This window comes from Hibiscus syriacus, unplaced genomic scaffold, assembly GCF_006381635.1.
Source record: "Hibiscus syriacus cultivar Baekdansim isolate YM2019G1 unplaced genomic scaffold, ASM638163v2 tig00112488_pilon, whole genome shotgun sequence".
NCBI classification, from domain to species: Eukaryota; Viridiplantae; Streptophyta; class Magnoliopsida; order Malvales; family Malvaceae; genus Hibiscus; species Hibiscus syriacus.
The window spans coordinates 1,083,081-1,103,080 of record NW_024063342.1 but is presented as its reverse complement, the minus strand read 5'-3'; the positions used below and the strand labels follow the sequence as shown (position 1 = coordinate 1,103,080).

Sequence of the window (20,000 nt, the reverse complement as noted above, 5' to 3'; positions counted from 1 at the left end):
ACACCGGGTCTATTAAAAATTAATATATGAGGGAACTCGTCAAATTGAGATGATGAGTTCAATGTTCACTGTAGAGAATACCATATTTTCTAAAATAATTTCTGGATATACCCAATACCCTAAATAATTTACCCGTATAGGGTATTGGACCGAAAAAACCACTATTAACAAATGGTCATAACTGTTCACGTTTACTCGCAAATTTAAAAAAGGGCACCCCTCGTCCACAAACTTCGCCAACTACTCCTCGTCCCATTCCAAATTCACCACCCACTCACGCGCCTCTGTATTCCTCTCTGCTTCCAACCTCTCTGATCCAGGGTCAATTCTGGGTATTTTTTTACCCGGGACGAAATAAAAAAAATGAACCCCTATATATATTCTTTATTTTTTGGTTCAAGACGAAATAAAAGAAATGAACCCCTATTTTAATAAATTTTCAAAATCATACTATGGAAAATATTATAGGCCCTAAGCGGGCATCCCTCTTGCCCCGGCCCAGGGCCAGCCCTACTTTGATCCCTTCTAAACTGTTCCCAACTTTCACATTCGCACTCAAAATCTCACCCCTATTGACGCTCGCCATCACACTGGACTCTGACTCTGAAAAAGATGAGCCATAGCTCTCTTCATGACCATTGATGGTTATGTACAAAGACGACCGAAAAATCAGCGCCAACGAATACAAATTGTTGTTGAACGTAGAACCTTGCACCGTACGAGATCAGGTAAGACGCTGAAACGCTCACTTCCGTTGGGTCGTTGAGAAGCTTCAACAAGCCGGTCATCGTCTCAGTCTCACACTCACCACCTTCATCGTTGAGCTCAGTTGTTCCCGCCTCTCTGCCATTTCAACACCGGAAACTCGTCACCAGTTTCCTCCATGGAAATATCATATTTGTTCCGTTCAGACTAGGCAACTGGAAGAGAGAATAAAAGATAAAAACCGACAAGACATTACGGTATTTTACTTAAATGACGCGGCGGCGCATCTTTTGAACTCCATTTGCCAAATAAGTTATCACCACGTGGAAGGTCTTGACTTACATGGCAGCAATGGCTTTGCATGAAAATGTCGGAAAATCTACGGGTACGTACGCTATTCTTGGTCATTTGATTTAGAGTGTTTCTCACCATAAAAAAGAAGTCCACCTAAACGAAGATCATATGCACCAAAAGAACAAACAGTTGAATTTCATGATGGTGGCCGTCAATGCAACCATGGTGGAACGGAAATAACGAAAAATAGTTCTTGGAAGAATTCAATGGTTCATGGTCCAGCAGTTGCCTTGATGTTATGATCAGTGTTAACACACAAATATCAATGCTAAAACCGTTTGTCTAAAAGCATCTATGCCTGAAAATCTGCAAATCACTAACATGGCTGCCTACCAGTCGATCTGGATCTATCAAAGCCTTCCGATCAATCTTGTCACTCATGTTTTACCGGCACATGAAATGACATGGGACTTGAATTTCTCGAGCTCCGCCAAGACCTCCTCCTCTGGCCTGTAGATCAGATCACTCATGCGCCATATCTGCATAACACCGTTTAGTACAGGAATAGTTGTAAAGTCGTTCGAATTTAACTCGTTTTTTCATTTTTATTGCAAAAAAATCGAGTAAAAGAATGCCATTGCATGTCTTAACTTGGAACAATACCCTTCGATTATATAACATGTTCTGCGATCTCGAAAAAAATAAATGTTTTTCTAACACAACTTAGATCGGAAACTAGTAATTATACCTGTAATGTCCCTCCTCCACCGGTGGTGTCACAGTCGTCAGAAACACTTACAATGGTCCACGGATCAGATGCATTCCAATGGAAATCAACAACTTTGTCCCTGTAATGAGCATATATTAGGGGAAATTAAGTTGTGTACAAACAATCAAATACATCATCTTACACAACAGCATAGGTTTAAACATCTGTACCCGGTGCGGGTGGTACGTTAAAAATTTTCATCGAGCACTAGTAGAGAACACCAAATGATACAAAGGTGTTAAAAACATTTATACGTTCACTTAAGAGGTTTAGGTTGAATGAGAGATGCTTGTGCGTAACAAAGATCATTGACAAAACCAGTTTAATGATGTGAGTTTCAATGGAAGACATAGGACTAGAAGAGAAAAAAAAAGATGAAAGAACGTGAAACGTGTATTAAGATTTAAGCATACATTGCGAACTTCAAAACCGAGTCCAAATACCTGTGGCCAGCATGCTGGAAAAAAAGTCCTGCCGTAGAACTAGACTTTGAAGGACGATCCACCTTTTTGCCAACCTGCAATAGAGATGAGCAAGTAAAACCAACCACGATATCAAATACTAGAAAGTATATCTATTACAAGCCTGATAAGCAATATTTTGAACCGGCCTTTCGAGGCAGAGCCTTTAACTATGTTTTACAGAAAATATACAAAACAAAAGTAGAACTCAAGGTAAAAAGAAGACTTGCAGTTAATTTAAATCCCATTTCATTGATAAACTTTCGAATTATTATTTTCTACCCCAAACCATTGTAACATAGACATCAAAACAGAGTTTGATTGATGAAGATGGAGAACTTGGCAATCCTCTTCACTGCCATCATTTTCACAAATATATTTCAAACTTACAAAAGTACTATGAACCATGTATCTCATCTGCATGAAATTATTCATGCAAATTATTAAGGTAAAAAGAAGATATGAACCATAATTATCAACTAGTGCAACTGCATGAAAATCCAATCTCCTAAAATTGACTCTGGAAATCTAAAAATGAGTACTATGCAGAAATTATTCATGCAAATTACAAAAGTAGGTGGGCAGCAATAAGTTACTACAGAGTTCGACATAAATGCATGGCCATGTATCTCATCTGTGTTACACATACGAACATCATATCATGTATGCAAAGGCAATTAACTGAAGAATACTCGAGCAATCACACCTTGTCATAGTCCCAAATGTTTAAGAGGCCATCCTCAGCAGAACTACCAAATACAGATGACTTGTCCGGAGACCACTGGACCATGACAATTATAAATTCTGTAAGAATGGATACATGATAACACTTGTAATCACATTTATAAAAAAATAGGAAGGGATATGAAATGGTCAGGTTATTTTCAGACCTGAACACATAGAACAGCAGCTTTATGTCCCTCAAACTTATAAATTGGTGATCCAACTCCATTAGAAGTGAGATTTCTTCGATCAAACAAACAAACAGTAGTATCTGCAGACCTAAGAAATCAACAAAAGAAGATGAATGATGTTTTGTACTTTACCCATCAACATCATTGAAAAACTTGAAGAAGCAGTACCGCACTCTTCCCATGTCACTTTGATGCCGAGAGGAAAATGCAAGACAAGGAATCTAGGATGGAGACATACCCGGTTAGGATAAGATTATCATCATGGCGGTTCCAATCAACACAATGAAGATCAGCATCATGTGCCTTTTCAACCTGACAACTTGGAGCCAAGAATTTAGCTTATTATCCAAATCCAACATTACATTCATAAAGATAATAACAAGATCAAAACAGAAAACATGAGGAACATTGTTGATTCACCAACAGAAACTCATAAGCGGGAAAAAAGCTTAACGGTTGGATTCTGATATCAAATCATATCCACTTCAAAGTGTTTCAAGCAAATAATGATAAAGAGAAAAAAAGGCCCAGAGAGAACAAGAACAGGAACACATTAACTAGAATAAGAAGATCAGCCAAATTTTCAAGGCCCATCAACATAAGAGGAAGAAGTGATTGAAACAATGATGCTACCTAGTTGATTAATTCACATATCACAATCACACACCATCCTCTGTACCATAAACTATAAACCATTTTTTTGATGTTGATCAGAAGACAAGATGGGGCTACATTATTCAGCAAGAATCCACAGCAATTACCTTGACAGCAGGGTTAGTGGCAACTCGTGCATCCCATAATATGAGGCAGGAATCGTCACCTACACTACAAAACTCTTGTGCACTACAGCCAGCATGTATAAAAAAAATGTCAGAAATTAGAGGCCATGGAAATGACATACGAAGTGACAATTCAGAAGCAATTACTGCAGTGGAAGTGAAAACAATGATAAAGCCATTTGAATGAATTCATCTTTACAGGAAAATTTCATGAATTGAACTCGAGAAGAAAAATACAATAAAGAATTCAATCCATTTATATTTTATTAAAGAGAAAGAAGCTACCTGGATGGGGAGAACGCGACATCTTCAACTGTATCCTCATGCCCACAGAAGATTCCACGAGGACCTACAGAAGGCCCTTCGGCTGCTTTATCATTACCTTCCCCAGGCTTGTTCTGTTTGATGATCGATCCACCAGATATGTGGTCCTGGATGCTCCACAAAACCACTGATTTGTCCTTCCCTGTCATAAAAGTTCTCTGATTAAGAAGAGAAGTTCGTATGCATGAAATTCAGTTCTGTTAACCCATTTTTTTAAAATGCAAAGTAACCCCCTTAGGACTTGGAATAAGTATTTACCACCTCAAAGTAAAGCTATGCACTAGAATACAGTAAAACATATCAATAGGGTCCAATCTGTCACTTCTAAATTAGACGGGGAATTTATTTCAAACATCACATACATTATATATGGAAAAGACATTCAACTCTCAAATTGAAAATTTTAACATGATTAACACTATGTAATAGTAAACAGATGGAAGTCACAATGTCTCATTTGATAGTATCAAAGAGATACGATCACGAAATTGAAAATTTTAACATGATTAACACTATGTAATAGTAAACAGATGGAAGTCACAATGTCTCATTTGATAGTATCAAAGAGATACGATCACGATTTCCACTGAGTTTTCAGTACAAAATATATCAATAAAAACACCAATTCTATAAAAATATACAGTTTAATTGAACTATGATATTTCCCAACCTCCAGAGATCACATAGGGTTCAGTAGGACACATTGCAAGAGCAAATTCAGCATTATCTTGATGTCCAGTCAAAATCTGTCAAAAAGGGAAAAAAACAAGTCATCACTGAAAAACAGATCCATCAAAAATGAAAAGCCACATACATACACACTTGAGCAAAATTAGCTTCTAGTATGTGAATAACTGAAATTTTGAAATAAGCATACCAAATCCGGGCGAGAATGTGTAGCTCCAAGAACCGCATGCCGGTTGGGTTGAGCTTCAACATCCCAAATAAGAACCTAGATTTTAGCAAGTCACAAATCAGGTGAACTTTAACATCTTTTTAGAAATAAAACGCAACATGAATATTGGATTCACATCATTTAACAAAACATAAATTACAAGAGTCTTACATCTGGACTATCAGTGTGTGTAGCAACAATCTTCGAGTTCTGTGGAAGTTCTCTGATCCTATTAACCTGCAAGATCATATTTGTCAGTTGAAATATAAACTTTCATAAGAAAACCAAGGAGAACTTGTAATAATAAAATTGTATGGTTATATATGCAAAACAGGGATTTAAGAAAGCAGGATATCTATTTCCTCAGATGTCATAGAAAAGAAGCAACGGATATATATTATTAATTCTCATCTCAAAATGAAAAATCAATTGTTAAATCAAATAGCATTATTTTACATAGTTGAGTTCCAAAAAAAAAAAGCTGTTAGGGTCTATGTCAGAAAATGACTTCACAAAAAGTCATACACCTTTTTTTTTCTTCTAGAATTTGTAAAAATCATACCTCTCCGGGATGTATGAGGGTCTTGTACTTCTTCACGAAAGGTGAGCGTGCTTCTTCATTAAACTGAAAAATATGAAGAAATCGTGTTATAAAGAGCAGAAAGCTGCAAGCATCAGTATTGAATTGCAAAAAGGTAAATATTCTATGAAAACGAGTTACCACTTACCTGAGAGATGTGCTCGGCAGCAGCAACCCTAGGCTTAACAACTTCACAATTTGCAATCACAAGAGTATTTGGAACGCTACCATCAGTCTGCCATTATAAGAGAATAACCAAGAGAAGAAAAAAAATTCAAAATAGATGATAAAAGCATCCCCCACACCTCCCAAAAAATGTATTAAGTAGAATAACTTCATCACAAACTCATTATGCATCATCATACTTCTACCTAGGTTTTTTTACGTTCATTGAGTGAATGAAATATAAGCATGATGCATAAATAAAGACTCCAAAAGAGCATTTTTTTCAAGCAAAACTTAAGCATTAAACAACCAACACAAATGAAACAAGGCGGTTCTTCCATTCAGTTTGCAGTCTCTATCAAAGCCTATCGAAGGAAATAGCTTGCCTGCTCAGAGAGGTAGAGACGCTGTCGACTCTTGTAAGTAGCTTGCTCAAGCTGTGGCCCCCAGCTGCTCAAAATCAAATTAAACTATAATCATGAAATGTTTGAAAAAGAAAAGCATTTTAACATCCTCTTATCTACCCTGAAAAAGGAGCTAAATTGGTAACAGCGCAAAATCGAACAATTACAAACATGAATGCCGGTTCAGCTTCAGCAGCTCAGCAAGAGCCCACTAGGGTTTTAGTACAAAACTTTAAGATCTTTGGAAACAAACATTATAACACAACCAAACCCTAAACTCAGCAACAGAACCAAAACCCCAGGCTTTTGCAAGGAAAAAGAGCAAAAAAAAAGCATGAATAGGGGGTTAGAGAGGTATACCGGCAAGAGAGAGAAGGCCAAACGAGATTGTGATTAGCAAGCCAGTCGTAGAGAACAGGGACCAAAGACTTCCATTGAGTGTACTTCTCATCAACGCTTGGTTGTTGGGATTTCTTTCCTTCTTTCGTTTTACCAGCACTTTGTTGCTGCTGATCTTTCTCGTCTTTTGGCTTCGGTTTTCGGCCTCTCTTCTTGGGTCCTTGTTGCTGCTGTTGTTGGGGTTGGGAAGACTCCATTTTTGAGACAGCGAGTGTTGCTGAAGCTTTTAAAGCAAGTAGAGAAGATAATGAGATAGGGAGTCTGGTTTCAGGGCACCCGAGAACGGACACTGCTGGGACCGTATTGGGGTTTTGTTAGAGAATACTTGGGGAAGGAAAATGGTAAATACAGTGGTGAGGGTTTTCTTTTCCTCTGTTCTCCTCTGCTGAGCAACGCTCTTTATAACTAGATTGCCGTACACGCGGCAAGTTCGAAGATTCTGTTTCAGACGTAATCATCAAATTTAATTTCAGTATAATAATCATTCATTTATATCTTACCACTTACATGTGTTTGGTTTAAAGATTGTGAGATTTTTATGGGATGTAAATCTCATATTCTCATGTTTGGTTGATTGAGAATCTTATTCCTGGTAATATTTTATTATCAATAGTAAAATTTTTAGGGTATATTACCGGAAATGTCATTACCTCACTTCCCTTATGTATTGTAACATTACCAGCGTTTTAGATTAAAATGCCCTTAAATTTTTATTTTTTTTCAAAAATATCCTTCTTCTGTCATTGAATAATAAAAATTCTACGAAAATTTAATTTTTTAAAGAAAATATATAAATATTTTACGATTTGTAATATTATACAAATATATAATAAGGATAATTTGGTCAAATATACATTCCAATAATGTTTTATTCCTTTAACCAAACACAAAATACAACATTCTCAGTAATCTTATTCCCTGGTAATCTTTTATTTCCACTAGTAATCTTACATTCCGTGAACCAAACGCACGGGAATCTCACATTCCACGTTTGGTTGGTTGAGAATGTCATTTCCAGTAATCTTACATTATTAATAGTTGATTTTTTTGGTATATTACTGTGAATGTCATTACTCCCTTTTCTTAGGTATTGTTGAATTACCGGCGTTTTAGACTAAAATACCCTTAAAAAAATTTCTTTCAAAAATATTTTTATTTTGTCATTGAATAATAAAAATTATACAAAAGTTAAATTATAAATTTATCCTTAAACTATTTTAGATTTAAAAAAAATCTATAATTAAAATTTTATATGAAGTTTAGGGATTAAAATAAAATTTTACCCTTTCATTAAACATTTTTATATTTTCAATTTTGTAAAAAAATTATATAAATTTTATGAATTTAAATTTTTTAAAGAAAATATATAATTATTTTCCAACTTGTTAAAAAAACAAATATATAATAAGGACAATTTGGTCAAATATGCATTCCAATAATCTTTTATTCCTTTAATCAAACACGATAATCTTACATTCCTGCTAAACCAACCAAACACAAAATACAACATTCCCAGTAATCCTATTCCCTGGTAATCTTACATTCCGTGAACCAAACGCACCCATAGGGATGGTAATGGGTCAAGTTTTGATCGGATCTAGTTAAATTTAAATCCATAGTTATTTTCATATTTTGGATCTAGATCCACCCCAAATACGCGAATCTAAAAAATTAGGACTCAAATCTAGATCCATTAGATCTCATAGATCCGAGCCCAAAACGGGTCTATTAAAAAAATTACTATTCAATTTACTTTTTAATGTAATAAAATTATCATTGATTAATTTCACATCATATCTCCAATTGAGAAAAAATTAATTTTAATACAACTATAATAGAATAAAAAACGATAAACTAAAGTCTCAAAAAAAACTCGAACACAATTACACAAATGTCTTTTGAGTAACACAAATATTAAAAAATGTAAATCATGAAACTTTCTATTGTCGCAAGTTGAGTACTGCACTTTTACCTCTTTAGAGTGTTAGTCTTCATCACTACTTAAATCATCAACATCCTAAAACAAACAATAACCAACCGAAGAGAAAAATCTAAATAGTATTTGTGAAATTTAAATATTAATATTATGGTTATGTAATATAATAACTTTCTTATATACTACGTCATTGATATCCTCCACTTTATCATCACAATCTTCATTAATAATAATAAAAAAAATATGTGTTCTTTCAAAAGTGTCTTTATCATAAATCAATAAAAATTACATTACAAAATAATGTGAAATATAAAATTAAAGGGAATGAAAAGAAATAATATAATTATTAATAAGTATAAAAAAATCATATAAGAACTAAAGTGTCTCCCTCTATAAAATATTTATATATATTATAAAACATATTATGTCATCTATATATATTTTAAAATCAAACGTAGACTTTTCTATATGCAGGTAAATCGGTCCAGACTTAGTATTAGATACGGATTCGGATATGTACTTTAATCAGAGGATCCAGATCCGGTCTGAATTCTTCGGGTCCAAAATTTTAGGATCTAGACCTTATAAAACGGATTTGAATATACAGATTCGGGTCGGGTCCAAGATTCGTTGCCATCCCTAGGTATCTAATCTAATTTTAAAGTAAAAATATATATTTATATGATTTGATATACATGTACACATATTATTTTTATTAAATAAAATAAATTAACGGGATTAGCTCAAGTGATAAATAATTTGATATTGCTTAAGTAAGTTTTGAGTTCAAGATATTGTGTATTAAAAAAAATCGTCGTTGGAAAACTCACCCATGTAATTAGGCGTGCGATATGATCTATCTGAATTAGTCAAGACAAAATCATGAAGACCAGGTGGACAAATAAAAAAATAAAGAGATAAATATTATAATATTTTTTTGAATGTATAAAGATTAATTATATTGTTTTGACTGGTAAAATCAAATATTTGTACCTTAAATCTGAATCCGATTTGATTAAAACATAAATTAAAAAGACCTTATTTTATAGATAAAATAATCTCAGTGACCAAAAATACCTTATAATATACGATTTTAACCAACTTTTTTTGGATTTACCAAAATGACCAACTAAATTGCAATGCGATCGATAATTCGCAACGCGATATCCAGTACCGCAAATCAGTTTCCAGATTCGCAACGTGAACTTCGACTATCGCAATGCGAACTTGGACTATCGCAATGCGAATATGTAAATCGCAATGCGATAATCGAAGTTCGCATTGTGATAGTCAAAGTTCGCATTACGATAGTCGAAGTTCGCGTTGCGATTTATTCCAAATTCGACTATCGCATTGCGATTTACATATTCGCATTGCGATAGTCCAAGTTCGCATTGCGATTTATTCCAAATTTGTTGCGATAGTCGAAGTTCGCGTTGCGATTTATTCCAAATTCGTTGCGATAGTCGAAGTTCGCGTTGCGATAGTCCAAAATCGCAACGACTGGTGGTATTGCATTTGTTTCTTAAGAATTTTCTCTAAAAAGATAGTATTCGCGCGGACGTGTCGAAGACACTTATTACCACGACCACGACCACGACACGACCACGACCCGAGATGAGACGAGACGAGACGGCGGCGGCGGCAGTGCGCGATAGTCCCCCTTGTTCTCTATCACTCAACAAGGAAGTGGGAAAGCCAAGCCTTAAATACCATTCCCAATAGTGTTTCCAATACTATGTGGGATTGAGCATTACCAACACTTGTTCTCAATACTATGTGGGATTGAGTCTTAAATAGTGATATTATTTTTGAATGTTTTGCTTAAAATTACAATAATCGCGATTGATTGTAGATTGACTTTTAATTATGACATATTTAATCATATAATACTAATGCAATTGGTTGCTGATTCAGTTGTTTTAAGGTGCATGATTGTTAATTGTTTCCTGAATAATCACATTGTATTGGAAACAAGTGTTGGTAATGCTCAATCCCACATAGTATTGGAAACACTATTGGGAATGGTATTTAAGGCTTGGCTTTCCCACTTCCTTATTGAGTGATAGAGAACAAGGGGGACTCTCGCGCGTCGCCGTCCGTCGTCTCGTCTCGTCTCGTCTCGGGTCGTGGTCGTGGTCGTGGTCGTGGTCGTGGTCGTGGTCGTGGTCGTGGTCGTGGTCGTGGTCGTGGTCGTGGTCGTGGTCGTGGTCGTGGTAATACGTGTCTTCGACACGTTCGCGCGAATACTATCTTTTTAGAGAAAATTCTTAAAAAACAAATGCAATACCACCAGTCGTTGCGATTTTGGACTATCGCAACGAATTTGGAATAAATCGCAATGCGAACTTGGACTATCGCAATGCGAATATGTAAATCGCAATGCGATAGTCGAATTTGGAATAAATCGCAACGCGAACTTCGACTATCGTAATGCGAACTTCGACTATCGCATTGCGAATATGTGTCGCAATGCGATTATTCGTAATGTGATAGTCCAAGTTCGCATTGCGATAGTCAAAGTTCGCATTGCGATAGTCCAAGTTCGCATTGCGATAGTCGAAGTTCGCCTTGCGAATCTGGAAACTGATTTGCGATACCGGAGATCGCGTTGCGAATTATCGATCGCATTGCGATTTAGTTGGCCATTTTGACAAATGCAAGAAAAGTTGGTTAAAATCGTATATTATAAGGCATTTTTGGTCACTGAGGTTATTTTCTCTATTTTATAAGACCAAATCAAATAAAAATCCATTAAATTTGGATCAAATACCTATCTCTAGGCGTAATAATTAAACAAATTGTATAATACTAATATATTTAATTTCCGTTACTTACACATTTTTCTTACAATTTTAAAAGTATTAATTAAATTTTTAATTCAGTGTAATTATTAAAAAAATTAAATTAAATATAAAAATATAAAACTCTTGCATCAAACAAAATTTAATCTAACTATATAGATTTTGTTAACTATAATAAATTCTTGTGGATATCAAAGAAGCAATCCTCATCCGATATGATAAAGGTGTGTAGATAACAATGTGAAACCCATGAATATGATCCTTAACATTCTGCTCATGAAATCATTTTATAATGGTTTGAGCAATACAACAATCAGGCATACACCAGCTGAAAGTAGCAAAAACAATGATCCAAAGCCCTGCAAGGATATTAAGAATCAAGCATCAATAATGCAACTAATGAATTATCAAAGCAACAAGTTTGAGCCAAACAAATACAAAAAGCCATACCAAGAACACCGATGCCACTCCCCCGACGGTGAGCTCCTTGGCAAGGCTGCGATTTCGCTTTGAAGAAGTTGCTTCATAGCTGCATATTTCAGGATATAAGTAATTTTTCATAAAATTTCCCAGATGTAATCTCAGGCATATAAAGCATTGGTATACCTAAAAGGATCTTGTTTTTGGTAAATGTCAAACAGTACAGTAATCATGAAAACTTCATTTTACAAACATCAGCAACAAATCAAGAGAAAAGGAATTTGAACAATTGAAAGGGACCATTGTTGTACTGAATAGAGATTTCAAAGTTCTAGCCACCTTATCTGAACTCTTCGGTGGAAAGGTGCATGAGAATGTTAAAAGATTCGAATGCAAAGAGATTCATTACTTTCAAAGGAACAAACGCATGTTCTAACTGCAAGGTCAGTTGATAAACAATGTGCTAACAGCTAAAATTGCAAAATCAGAAAAATATGATGCATGAAGAACAACAAGAAACTAAACGGGATAAGATACAACTTTACACATGCAAAAGGTTGATCTCTCTCTCTCTCTCTTGAAATTCAGCTTCGTGGCTTAGGCAATGTCTTGGAATTAATAGATGAAATAAAAGTTCAAACTCGAAAACACGAGACAATAAACCAGATAAAACCCAGATTTTCTCTGACAATAGAACTTCTAAAACCAAAAGGACCCAAAGCAGACACCTCGGCTGCATCTGACAATTCACATTTGCTACCACCAAAACGAAAAGAGCAATGGGGATCATCCACTTCAAATCCACACTCGTATTCTATTTTCACTAAATATAAAAAGAATATATTGCAGCCCGCCAATTTCCTAGTAAAAGAAGATGATAAAGTACATAAATGGTCACTAAACTATGCAGAAATAATCTTTTTGGTCACTGAAGCTTCAGAATTTCAAAATGGTCATTACCCTTCCCAAACAGTGGCTAAATAATCAATAATGTTTGTCGAACTATTACAAAACAGTCATTAAACTTAATAAAATGGTCCTTAAATTTATCAATATTTTATAGGTAAATTATGCGTTTAGTACCTAAACTATCAATTTCGGTTTGTTTTAGTTCTTAAACTTTCCATTTTTTCAAAATCATACCTAAAGTTTAGTTTTCGTTTCATTTTAGTACCTAAAACTTTAGTTTTTGTTCCATTTTAGTACTCCCTTTCAAAATTTAAGGTTAAGTTTTGAAAAGATTGAAAGTTTAGATACTAAAACGGACCAAAACTGATAGTTTAGCTACTAAACGCGTTAAGTTTTTAAGGGCGGGGTACTAAAATGAAATGAAAACTAAAACGTTAAGTATGTTTTTTTAAAAATTGAAAGTTTAGGTACTAAACTGGACCAAAACTGATAGTTTTGGTACTAAACGCGTAGTTTACTCTATTTTATAACATACAGTGACCATTTTGTAAAGGGTTGATAAATTTAATGACCATTGTGTAACTTTTAAAACTTCAGTGGCCAAAAGGACATAATTTAGTGACCATTTGTGTACTTTCCCCAAATACATATCTCCTATACATATCAACAAATCTACGGAAGGAACATTTTAAATCAAACAAATTTAGTTCCAAATTGCGCTAATGTTACCCTATTGTAGAGAAAATCAAAGAGCACAAGCTATAGAAGAATACCCTATAGAAGAATTACCTCCAAAATCGAACCAATGTGTAAAAAGGAAAAAGAAAATCATTAAAGCAACATACGAAGAAACACTGGAGGATATAAGATCAAGGTAGTTACATGAAGAAAGAAGCGGTGAGGACAAGACCAACGGCGAGCATCAAGACGGCTAGGGTTGGGTACCTCGCATCTGGCACTGGACTCGTTATTGCTTTTGCAGAAGCCTGGAGCCAAAAAAAAAAAAAACATTAATCAAATCAAACTCACAGTGAGAGGAAATTAGAAAAACGAAGAGAACCCAAGAGATATCCGATATGAACTCATATAGGATTTACATCGATCTTTGTTTTCTTCTCTTCCGAGATTAGGTGGTCAATCGAAGAGAGTGGATAAAACGTGCGATAGAACAGTTAAATTACAAGTATTTTACAAAAAAGGAGAAATTACGAGTAAAGGAGAAGCAGAATAACAAACGCCTTAATTTCTTGAAATTACGATTATACATCTTATTAAAATACATGTACATTTGAAAATAAATTGGAGTTTTATTTTTGTAAAATACTTAGTTAGCTACGATAGTCTTTCATCCCTACCTTTCTAAAATACTTGTTTCTTGGAGTTTTATTCTTACATTAAAACCACAATAGTAAGAAACTAACAAAAAAAGAGATAAAAGATTTTTATAATCCCAATTTAGAAACAAAATTATATAATTTAATTAATGAGATATGGAAAAAACCATATCACTAATCAAAGGGGAAATTTTGAAAAATCTATTTCTACTCTTTCAGAAACTTTAGTTGAAAGAACAATTGAAGCTGAAGAATTATTACTAAATTCTCTAATTTGTTGAAGATGGATACTCTTTGAAATTAGCTTTTTAACAACTGAGGAGATAAACAATCTTCTTAAAATATGTTATTATTCTTTTGATAAAGAGAGAAAAAAAATTCCATTTTAATAAAAATATATCGATTAAGTTTATATAGTAAAGCTTACTTTATTTTACCTACTGATATATTTTCAAAAATATATGAAGCAATTTGCATTCCGCAAAATCAAATTAAAAATACCTTTTTTCAAATATTACCATCAAGTCTACTTAACTATGAATATTTCAGAAGAAACATATCATGTTATAAAATTCATGCTTGATTATGAATCATTTGATATAAGCAATATTGAATGGGCATTTATTAGATAACTAGTATTACACAAATCTTATTTACATCTGATAAAAGATTTTCCAGCCTTTATTAAATCTCAACCAAGGGATTTAGCAAGAAAAACTCAAAAAGAAGAATATTTTCATATTGTAGTAAATAGTCTTATTGGTATCTTTGACAGAGAAAAATTAGCCAACCATATCAAATTCGACATGTAAATATGGTATCAAATCATTGTTGTCTTCTTGACGCAATAAGAGAAGAGTGACAGGGATTGAAACAATCAATCAAAAAATGCATCAACTACATCAAATACAAGCAAGAGTTGACTTGAAAGTCGTGGCTGAATTTATTCTTAATGATAGTGGATATAAACTTCGAATTGATGGAAAAAGAATAATGGTTAAGACTTTCTTTAAAAAAAACCATATCTGATGAAGAATCCATACAATTATTAAAAAAAATAGTAAATATGGAAATTAAAGAAGATTATCCCTATTCCATAGTTGAAGAAATCAGAAGGACACCAACATGGAACAGAGCAATATTAATACCTCCTTCACCATCTCTAGATGAATATGAAATTATGAATATAGAGAACATAAGAAGGGTGAATAAACAAAATCGGAAAAGTTGTCAGAGCCTTAAACAGAGGGTAAACAATGACAATAAATAAAAAGTACAAAACGTGGAAGTCACAACAAGGAGAAATGTACAAGATGTGGAAGACACCACAAGACGAAAAAAATAAAAGTACCCACACGTGGAAGACTATCATGACAGATTTCAAAATAAATTGAAAGCAGCTATGACATGGAGCCTATAAAAGTTTTCTCTTGTAATCTTTCATTCTCTTTCAAAAATAAACAAGCAAGGCATCACCTTTTACACCACTATTCTCCTCTCAAGCTTAGTTTCTTAAGTTTTCTCTTGTAATCTTCCGTTCTCTTTCTTTTGTATCACCATCCTCTACCTTTTGTAAAATATTTGTAAATCATCTTCCACACCCATATTCCACTGTAACTGGTATCAATACCCCGAAGTTTTCGATCTTTGGAGTAATAATATACAAATATTATTGTAAGTTATATTTTTATCTTGCACTCTGTTCATTTCAATATTTTATCTTAAAACCCATATATCTGTTATTCTACTTTACGTTTACCTCAGTCTGGTGAAGTGAAGATTAGGCCTTGTTGTTGTAAAGCTAGTGATTGTCATAGATAACGGAAGGTTTTAGGTACCAAAGATAAAATCATGGAGGAAACAGACTGTTTTTTTAAAGATAAAAATTGCAATCATACTATGCATATAGACTCTAAGAATGAAAATAATATTACATATATTAGTAAAGGTTTTAATAGTTTAATAGATATGACATCTATATATTTTAATAAGATGTATAATAAAGTTAGTAAAATAGAATAATAAATTACCAATTTCGGAGAGGTAATTGAAATAGATTTAAATGGTGAATCTAAAAAAATTATTATATGATATTAATAATAAATTAGAACAAGTAGTAATATCTTCTAAACAAGAAGATGATATAGATTTAGGACATTTATATTATGGAAATGAAAATACATATTAACTTTATTAGATGAAGAAAAAACTTTATCTTAAGGTTCATCTAAAAAGATTTATGTAAGAAAAAACAAAAGAGGTTTACACCTCAACAAAAATATGATTTTCAATCTTATAAAGAATTAATGAAACATTGGATATTAAGGATAAAAATGAAAAGTAGAATATTTAAAATTAATGGAAAATTTTTATGAAGAACATAAAGAATTATTTGATTTATTTAATTATCATTATACATTAAATTATGAATCTACGGACAGTAGTGCCAGTTCTAAAAACAATTTAGAAGAAATAGAAAGTATAAATGTTTCAGATACATCTAATGAAGAGAACGACTCTTCAACACAAGAAAATATTAATATTCTAGAGAAAAATATTAATAAACCAGATCCTATGGAAACGGATCAAACAGATTCAAATCCAAGAGGAAAAAGAAAATTATATCCTAATCTTTTTTAAGATGATTATTTAAGGTCATTTAATCGAGACAATGATAGAGATCAAAATAATACTAGATTAATAGGAGAACAAGTAGAAAATATTTAAGCTAATGAAGTTAAAACTGAACAAACATGAGAAACTTCATAACCAGTCCCTTATAGTTTAGAAAGTCTTAATAAAAGAAATGTTGTTTAATTGTTGTAAACAACAATAATTGATCAAAAGATAGATTTTTAAATTATTTTGTTGGAACTTTTCAAGGAGATGCTTTACAATTTCTTCATAGATGGGAAGAATCTACAATAGGAATGGAGAAAAAGGGGCGATTAATTAATTAAATTCAAACGCCTAAAGATGTTTTAAAATGATTAACACAAATTCTAAAATAGAATTTTATGGTTATTATGATAAGCAAGATCAAGACGATCAAGCTAGTTATATTTTATCAAAAATAAAATTATGTGATATAAGATATTTAGAAGAATTTTAATTTTTTTTTCATGAATATAAAAAATTAAAAAATAAAATTTTGGTAAAACTAATATTTCCATAAATTACCACCACCATGGGATGAATGTTGTATAAACAAATATGAATCTTATATTGAAAAACATAGTAAATTATCTGGTGTAGAAATTAGTGGAATAGATTCTATAGGAAATAGAATTAATTTTACTAGAGAAAGAATAACTAAATGTTGTATACATACTAAAGCCACTAAACAAGTGAAAAATAAATTAAGTGGTAGACATTGTACAAAAATTCTAGAAAGTGAATGGGAATTTGGATGTAAACAAATACATCCAAAAAGAAAAATAAAAAATATAAATTAATTAGATGGAGACCTTGGAAACAATATAGGTATCCAAATAATAATACGAGAATAAAATTTATTAGAAGAAAAACTTCTTAAAATACTAAAAATAAAAATTTAATTGTAAATATTTTATTTGTGATGAAGAAAGCAAATTGTCTTAACAAAGGCAAAAATGCTAAAAAAAATGATAAAAACACTTGAAGAATAAGAGTTAGAAATTTGTTCAGAAAAGGAAACAAATCCTAATGAAATATTATACAAATTAATATCATAAACATAATCTGATAGTGATGAAGATGAGTTCATATTTATGTTAGGTAGTAATTCTAATAATCAATTAGAAAAAATGCCCAATAATGAACAAGAAGCAATAAAATTAGGTAGTACAATTAGAGAAGAAAAAGATCTCTCTAATGAAATAATAGAAAAAACAAATAAAAATAATATTTCTAAAGAAGAAATATATAAAATATCTAAATTTAAAATTTGGAGTCAAAGGTACAATGAAAAAACCAGTGGAAATACCGTAGCCAAAGACACAAAATGAGGATTAATCGAAATCCCATTATTTACTAAAGACAAAATTAAAAGAATTAGACATAAATATCCACAAATTAGGTATATACATTTAGGAGTCATTATGATTACAATAAAAACACTATTTAGGAGGGGTCATGATGTACCAATTTTAGTAGTGTTACTAGACAAAAGATTTGAAAACTCCATAAAAGCACTTATAGATGGAATTCAATCTAACTTGCATATGAGAGTTATTGGATTTAAAGTTAAACAAAACTATTTTATTTCCATAACTTAATTGAAGAATGTTTATGTTTAAGAATTCAAACCAAGAATTTTGATATTAATGATTTATCAGAAGATCTAGTAATCAGTTGGACTTCTATTAACGAATATACTAATACAGCTGAAGTAGAATCTACAGCTGAAGTAGAATCTTTGAACCAAATAAATTTACTTCTGAAATTCCGCCTAAATTATTACACTTAAAAGATTTATCTTTACCAAGAGACTGTATATTAGAAAATTCTAGTACTTCTAAGTCTCTAAACACAATAATGTATGCAACTTCAGGAGATAAATTATATTTTAAAAATAAAGTAGTGATTAATAACCAAAACATGGTTTTACCATCTTCTAGTTAGACAAATGATGATGATGATGAAGAAAATAATAATACACCGATAAGAATGAAAATAATTCATATTTCTATTTTTCCTATCGAACCAAGTAGAAGTTCTAGAAACACTAGAATGGAAGAAATAAATACGTCAGCTATAATACAACAAATGAAACTTGGAAAAGAAATAATTACTTTTTCAAGATTTAAATCTAGAAAATATTATACATATATTGAAATAACATATAAATTTAGAAAATATAATACATATTCTTTACACGCCTTGTTAGACACAAGAGTTACAACCAGTAGTTGTCGAAAAAATGCAATTCTTGTAGAAAAATGGGAACCAATGAAAAATCCAATTAGAGATGTAGAAATAGATGGTAATTAAACCATTATTCAATATAAAGCTAGGAACATACCAATATACATAAACAATGTAAGATTTGTAATTCCTAAAATATTATGTTTTCCAGAAATACATGGAGACATATTATTAGGAAATAATTTTATATATCAACAATTACCATTTTCTATAGATAAAAATAAGGTAATTCTATGTGCAGAAAATACTTCTGTAGAAATACCATATATAGAAAATCATAAATTGATATGTGAGAAAAATTTTAATCCCCTAAGAAAAGAAAATATTAAGCATCTATAAACAAATCATTGGATGTTTAAAATATTAGAAAATAATTTTAGTGAAGAACCACTAAAAGTTTGGGAAAATAGTGTAGACATCATTTTTCGCTCGGGTGACGAAAGACTGATACCGACTCGGGGTTTTTCTCTTTTGAAATGTCTTTTTAAAATGTGAGGAGTCGCCACAAATCATTTAAGGTGTGACTGGGATACCATAAAAATTGGGTGATTTTAATAAATCATTTTATTTTTATAAAAATACCAAGTATCAAGGTCTACGAAAATCAATAAATCAGGTTCGGTAGTCAGTTACGCGTGGGGAAGGATTAACACCCCCACAAGCGCCCAAAAATTGATACCTAGTTGATTAACCTATATTTAACATTGGAAATTTTAATTTCGAACATTATTTAATTTAAAAATCATTACGGATGCAAAGTTTAAAAGAGTATTCGTTTATTAAAGCCGTTTGCATTAGCCCCCAGCATAGATGCGGGAGACCAACTATTGCGCCTAATAACCGGATATTGCCTCAATTTTAAAAATCATGATGCAGCATTTGAAAAAGATGTCGACCTATTTCGGGAACCACTAGTAGTCGCCCCCTGAGCATACTTGTAGGAGATATACCGTTAATTCATGAATAAGTGAACATTGCCTTAGATTTTAAAATAAAATGCAAT

The 20,000-nt window shown here is 32.3% G+C and overlaps 2 protein-coding genes across 2 annotated transcripts; both read right to left on the bottom strand.

Annotated features, from left to right (window-relative positions):
* Nucleotides 1-1,266: 1,266 nt before the first annotated feature.
* Nucleotides 1,267-7,054, bottom strand: LOC120180046 (WD-40 repeat-containing protein MSI4-like). The gene is made up of 15 exons (XM_039185477.1): nucleotides 6,651-7,054; nucleotides 6,273-6,336; nucleotides 5,870-5,956; nucleotides 5,704-5,766; nucleotides 5,313-5,378; nucleotides 5,124-5,198; nucleotides 4,917-4,992; nucleotides 4,208-4,388; nucleotides 3,905-3,986; nucleotides 3,382-3,455; nucleotides 3,120-3,231; nucleotides 2,936-3,010; nucleotides 2,212-2,285; nucleotides 1,748-1,847; nucleotides 1,267-1,538 (listed from the first exon to the last, which is right to left on the bottom strand). The coding sequence occupies exons 1-15, from the start codon at nucleotides 6,884-6,886 to the stop codon at nucleotides 1,437-1,439; spliced, it is 1,467 nt and encodes a 488-aa protein (XP_039041408.1). The 5' UTR covers nucleotides 6,887-7,054; the 3' UTR covers nucleotides 1,267-1,436.
* Nucleotides 7,055-11,670: 4,616 nt separating this feature from the next.
* On the bottom strand, nucleotides 11,671-13,943 carry LOC120180049 (transmembrane protein 258-like). The gene is made up of 4 exons (XM_039185479.1): nucleotides 13,856-13,943; nucleotides 13,641-13,745; nucleotides 11,880-11,958; nucleotides 11,671-11,788 (listed from the first exon to the last, which is right to left on the bottom strand). Coding segments are annotated over exons 1-4 (258 nt in total). The 5' UTR covers nucleotides 13,858-13,943; the 3' UTR covers nucleotides 11,671-11,716.
* Between the last annotated feature and the right edge of the window lie 6,057 nt (nucleotides 13,944-20,000).

Coding starts and splice junctions, on each gene's coding strand:
- LOC120180046 (XM_039185477.1), bottom strand. CDS start 6,886: ATGGAGTCTTCCCAACCCCAACAACAGCAGCAACAAGGACCCAAGAAG. Junction 6,337..6,650: donor TGGCCTTCTCTCTCTTGCCG/GTATACCTCTCT, acceptor GATTTTGAGCAG/CTGGGGGCCACAGCTTGAGC. Junction 2,286..2,935: donor ACATTTGGGACTATGACAAG/GTGTGATTGCTC, acceptor TCTCTATTGCAG/GTTGGCAAAAAGGTGGATCG.
- LOC120180049 (XM_039185479.1), bottom strand. Junction 11,959..13,640: donor CTCACCGCTTCTTTCTTCAT/GTAACTACCTTG, acceptor TGAAATATGCAG/CTATGAAGCAACTTCTTCAA. Junction 11,789..11,879: donor GAGTGGCATCGGTGTTCTTG/GTATGGCTTTTT, acceptor ATATCCTTGCAG/GGCTTTGGATCATTGTTTTT.